Raw genomic sequence first — 6,005 nt, forward strand, 5'->3', positions numbered from 1 at the left:
ATCGCTTTGGACTGTTTCTGTAGGTTGACCGACGTCACTGAGAACACGTCCATGTTTTATACAGTCTGTGGTTGAAACTTACAATTGCTTGTTTTTGGAAAAAGGTTTCCTCAACTCTGTGAATTTAAACCAGAAACATCTTTTAGAATTTTTGATGGTTGATGTAATGTTCCCGTTGTTCAAAAGTTCATGGTCTTCTTTGTGATCACTCTCTCCTCATTATGCTTCAAACATTTTTAATACAGTAGGCGACAGGTTGGGTCTCTTTTACTGCGCTGTCGTAGATCAGACAGAATGCAGTTTGACATCGTCCTGACGAAATAACAAACGCAAAGAAAAAAACTAAACGATAGTGAAAAATAGAAAGCTACTTGGAAGTATGTGTTTCAACTTTTTCACCACCATGTTTGTTGGCATCAAATGCAAATTTGGCATTTCATGTTCTCCCAAAAATGCAATTTCTCAGTTTCATCATCTGACATAGTGTGTTTGCTCTATTTATTTATTTTTTTTAATAAGATATGGGCTTCTTATGTTTTCAAAATGATTACATCCTTTTTTAAAAATTGATATTTGACACAATGTTCCTCAGCTTTTGATCATTTTTACACATCATCCCAAATTGTGCCTAATCACATGGATGCAGCAGACACCTGATTGTTTTCTAGTATCATTGTGAACACAAAAATGGTTTTATAATGATCAGAACTGAAGCTTTTGTGACTCACTATAATTGTCCCTTTAAAGCAGAGGTGTCGGTGTTTGAAAGTTAAAAATGTGAAAACATATCGCCAACTTTGTGAAAGTCCAACATGTCACTGTTTATTTGCCTCCTCTGGATTGTCTCTTATATTTCCATTTGGAAGTGTCCCCTCTCTGTCCCCTCCGTCCCTGTCTCTCTCGGGTCTAACGGCCCGGCTGAGGCGGCAGCCATAATGGCGTTGAGACGCGTCAGAGAGAGGGAGCGCTGTTTGAGTCTGGGGGCGGGGCCTGGCTCGTCAGGCGTGGGGTCTGGAAGGTGGCCGTACCGCTGCCCGTCGTCGTCGTACTGGTACAGGCGGATGACGCGGCTGCGGCGGCCCTGTGAGGGTGGAGAAGTCGAAGGATCTTCTCCCTCTTCCAGGGTGTCGCTTTTCATTGTGTCCTCACCAAATGGATCATCACCTCCCCCTGCGTTGTTTTCTACATCTGCCTCTTTTTCTTCTCTCAATCCTTCCTCCTCCTCTCCCCGTTTCTCCTCATCCTCACCTTCTCTTCTATCCTCTTCATGCCCTGTACTACTACTGTCCTCCAGCTCTTCCTCTTGTTGCATCTTCTCTTCCCTGCTGTGTCTTGGATCTCTCTGCTCTTGATCCTCACTGCACTCGTCTTCGTCTGTTTCTGTTTTACTCTCTCCATATGCGTCTGATAAATAGAAGGAACCACTGAATCCCTTTTCCTCTCCGGCCTCCTCTTCATCATTTCCCCCGCTGTTTTCCTTCAGACTCTTCCGCTCCTCCTCCTCCTCCTTCACCTTGACGTAGTCGCATCCCTCCAGATAGGCTGTGGTGTCCTGCTCCTCTCGCTTCTGCCGGAAGCTTCTCTGAGGCTTGGCGGGCGGCGGCGATGAGGTTGTCGATGAAATCGTTGAGTCTGTGGTCGCACAAGTCGCCGAATCATCATCGAACGCCTCCTGTTCCACTGCAAAGGCCTGGTTGTCGTACATGGGGGGCAGGCTGGTCATGTTGACATCACAGCCATGGTCCAGTGTGTCACTTTGGCGTTGCCATGGTGATCTCAGCTTCACAGTGACTGCCCCCAGGCACCTTAATGGTACAGTGGATTGACAGTTTGAAACGGGTTAAACACAAACTGAAAGTGTTAAAGATGGCTGCTTATGTTGTTCTGTATCTGTGAAGGACGTGTTTTGTCTCTTTAATTTTCTAATATGAAACCTACCTTATGATGTGGATTTAAAAAATACAATACTGTAATAGTAATTCTTATCTTGTTTGCTTTTGTAGGTCACAAGCTAAAAACTCCTCACATGGACTTTAAATCAATATATGTAATTTAAAATACTTTAACTTGGCAGTAATTAAAAAAACTGGTCAGGTATGTGTTGAAACCTTAATTCAGAAAACAAATAGCTGTTTGGTACATTTGGTGGATTTGTGATTGTGATTTAAAACCTTTTTAAATGTTATTGTTAGTGTGAATAAAAGCTGGGATGTCCGGGTCCCTGAACGCACCTGAGCACCTGAGTCCTGGTCAGAGCTCCAGCGCTGAAGCCCAGCACAAATGTCAGAAGCACTGATGCTGCCACAGCTCCTGCAAACTGCTCATCTGATACACCTCCCTGCTTCTCCCCCGCAGTACCAACATCCCTCCTGACCCTGAACGCACCACAGCCATGTTCCTCGTGCGCATGGTCTTCTTCATCTGTTTTGTTATTATCGCCGACATGGAGCTCGTACGACCACAGTGTAGATCCTTCTTTGTGCTGCAGGAGGCAGTAGTACAGGCCGCTGTGGAGATGGCTGATGTTAGGGACCACCAGGCTCCCATCATAACGCATAAAGACAGGGTCCAGTTTACTCAGGGTACCAGGGGTCCCGAGGTCTCCAAAGGGGGTGCGCCAGTACTGGACAATACCTACACATGAGAGGACCAGAAAATTGTTAGGTCTATAGTTAAAAAACAATGTCTACAAACATGTTTTTAACTTAATACTTGGTAACAATGTTTCTGATAATGAAGTTAAAAAGACGATCCCTAAAATATGTTTCTTTTAATTATAATTTACATTTTTGCCACTGTTCAGGACACATTGCTTTTTGGGATAATTATTACTTAATGTCATGTTTAAACTGATGTTAGTATGTATCATTAGAAACTGCTATATCTGAACACATTGGAGCATTGCACAGCTTTATTTATTATAATATATAATTTATTTTGACTCTCTAACTCCTTAATTTTTTCTACATGTGCTGGACATACAGAAGAATCGAAGAAAAAAAAAAGTTTCTGTCTGAGCCATGGTGTCAAACTAACAGCAGAAAGAGTTTAGTTCTTGTTGATCTTCTTTACCAACCTGCTTTTCTTTCGTCTCCGCAGCTCAAAGTCAGCTCGACCTCTGGACGACCTTTGAGCCTGCAGGTTGGTGCAACAGTTAAAGAGCCGTCGCCTAAAGCTGCACTCACACGATCAGCTGAGGCAGCCAGAAACGCTGTAAGAGCCATCCACCTTAACATTTTGAACCTGCAGGAAATAAGTCACGTTTGTTTTAGTGGTCTGAGTGTAAAAACAACGACAGGAATCTGGAAGTGGAAGATTGACATTTTATCTCTGCTCATATCATCCTCATTTCCACCAGGGAACACACTCAGAATCCTCTTTGCAGCTGAAACCAAGACAGACAAAACAAAAGGCGAGCTGATGAGAAAAATAACGCTGCAGTGTTGTTCTGTAACTGCTGGATGTCGAGGTTGATTTTTCCAAAGATTGTCTTATTCATCTTCCATCAAACAGGCAACAAACGTGCCGTACAAGAATCTGGAAGGTTCTGACTGATGGGATCGATTTTGTAATTTTTATAGAAAATGTATTTTTAAAATTTGAATTTCATCTTCACTGTGGCTTATAATTCAACTCATTAACAGGACCAGGCTGTGAGAGGAGTAGACCAATATCAAAATACACAACACATCGTCTCTGAAGTAACTATGGGTCTGTTTTGTTGTAAACCTGTCACACGTTAAATAAAGTTTTCTGTTCATTTGTTCTCAGATCAGCTTATTCACAGAAAAGATGTCACAGCACAGTTTTACAATTCAATACATGACCTGTGGTAAAATAAGAGAGAGTCATAAAAAAAGAGAGCAGCTGAGATTTGTATGCTCTGTGTGTGAGTTTCAGATATTTACCTTCGACAGCTTGTTGGATTTCTTCTCAGTGCAGCCAGCTCCTCTTCTTCCTGTTGTGCGCTCACATCACACGATGGATTCGTTGGTGTTTCAGTCTTCCCTGGCTGTAAGTGTAAAGTGCACTTTCTCACATGACACTGTGGATGACTTCTCCTCTGATGATGTTAAAGATTAATCACCCAGACAGTGTTTTATTTTGTGAAGCAAACTACCCTCTGTAAAGCAACAGTTTTCAAAGTACACTTGAACAGTGGATAAATGGGAGAGCAGAGATTTTGTCCTCCTCTGTAAAAGCAATATTAAGTTATCAATATATATGTGTTGTCTGGAAACAAGTAGGAACAACAACAATCATCCTGATTTTTAGTAATTCCTGCACATTCTGAAGGAGCTGCTGCTACTTTTACTCATGTAAAAATAATGAAACACCTCATGTGTCCCATAAAGCAGTTCAGCCCGTTCAGAGTGAATTAACATTACTGAAATATCCCAAATTCCAGCGGTGGATCGTAACCAAGAACATTTACTCAAGGAAGGTTCAAAAGTGCACATTTTATGTGTTTGTATGTAATGTACAGTTTCCTTGTCAAATGTCATATTTCTATAAGTTGTGATGAGCAGAAAAGCTGAACGCTCGCTCCTTTTTCACATGTTTTCACCTAAATAAGAACTGTAACGAGTGTTCAAGTTCAAACACGCGTGTTTGTGATGTACTGTCAACAGAATTGTATGAAAAGAAACATGTAAGATAAATAATAAATATTTTTCCTTCTGAGCAAATGTTTTACTTGCGAAAAATATTCAAGACACAAAGGGTCAGAGAAAGGACTACACGCCATTTGTTTAGTGATTGGACTGATGTCACTGAACTTCCTTCTACCCAGAAGGTGAAATGTATTTGTGCAGAAGGTGAAGGATTAGTTGCAAATTAAATTAAATGTTTTTTTTATGTCTTGAAAAACTTTCATTCTTCAGATTTTTTTTTCACTTAGTGAAATATTTTCAACATCTGGTATTTTTTTTTTTTGCAATCATAAAATATCTATACAATGGACCTTCAGGGCCACCGTATCATTTGCAGCGGATGAAAAGCACAGGCTGTAATTACTGCAACCTCCACTAGAGGGCAGTGATTTTTAACAAAAGCCTTTAAGGAACCCGTCCAGCTTTCCTTTATAAATTCTTTCCTCATGTCATTAAATGGGCTGTTAGAGGTAAATCTGTCTGTTGATTTTTCCTACATGCTGCTGACTTGTTCAGATGTTCTTTCCGTTCTTCTGACGGTGGTGCTTTCTGTTTAGTGGAGATACTTGTTATAACTTTAAAGTGTGACTCATAAAAGCTGAAGCTCTTCTTTCAGCAGCTGATTCTGTTCTTCTTGCTGAAGTTTGAGGAAGTCAGAGAATAAAGAAATGAAAGAATATGACGCTCAACCTCATTCACCACAAAAGTCTAATTCTCATCTGTTGAACCAAAATGTAAATATAAAAGAAACATGTCCATGTATGTTTTTTAAAACAGCAGATGATTTGAGGTGTGAGATCCAGCAGCCTACCTGTCTTCCTGTTGTGAACTCAGTAAACTGTGAAACAGAATTGCCCCTCTGGGATTAATAAAGTTGTCTGCATCGTAATCTGAATCTTACAAAGTGCAAAACAAAAGCATTCAGGACAATAACATCTTCAACAGTGAGGCCAAACAGCGATAAGTCCACACAAATAAAAAATACATGTAAAACAGCAGACAGTCTTTAATCTCTCTGTCTATAAAGCGACATTAAGATAATAAAGCCAACAAGATGATGAGATGATCGTTTGGAACTGTCATTGAATGATAGAAGAAATAAATAAATCAAACTCAGAGAGGTGTACTTGTGAATGATCAGCTCAAGCATTTCTGATGTATTGCTAATTAGTATAATTACAATCATATCTCTGTATTTCCTTGTGAATAATTAATAAAGTCGTGTTTATACCTCTGTACAAACAGAGCACATGTCCCTGTCTGTTAAACACCTGGAAAGTAAAGAGGATTCTGTTTAAGTTCGCTTCAATCAAGGATTCTCATATTTCCGTGCCGCATTTGAAGGCATCAGAG

The 6,005-nt window shown here is 40.5% G+C and overlaps 1 protein-coding gene across 1 annotated transcript; it reads right to left on the reverse strand.

Annotated features, from left to right (window-relative positions):
• Nucleotides 1-629: 629 nt before the first annotated feature.
• Nucleotides 630-2,914, reverse strand: LOC306830640 (uncharacterized protein). Its single transcript, XM_079354231.1, has 2 exons — nt 2,232-2,914; nt 630-1,805 (listed from the first exon to the last, which is right to left on the reverse strand). Exons 1-2 carry the CDS (start codon nt 2,555-2,557, stop codon nt 848-850), a joined length of 1,284 nt encoding a protein of 427 aa, XP_079210357.1. The 5' UTR covers nt 2,558-2,914; the 3' UTR covers nt 630-847.
• Between the last annotated feature and the right edge of the window lie 3,091 nt (nt 2,915-6,005).

The sequence above is a fragment of the Symphodus melops genome (assembly GCF_947650265.1).
Source record: "Symphodus melops genome assembly, chromosome: 10".
Lineage (NCBI taxonomy): Eukaryota > Metazoa > Chordata > Actinopteri > Labriformes > Labridae > Symphodus > Symphodus melops.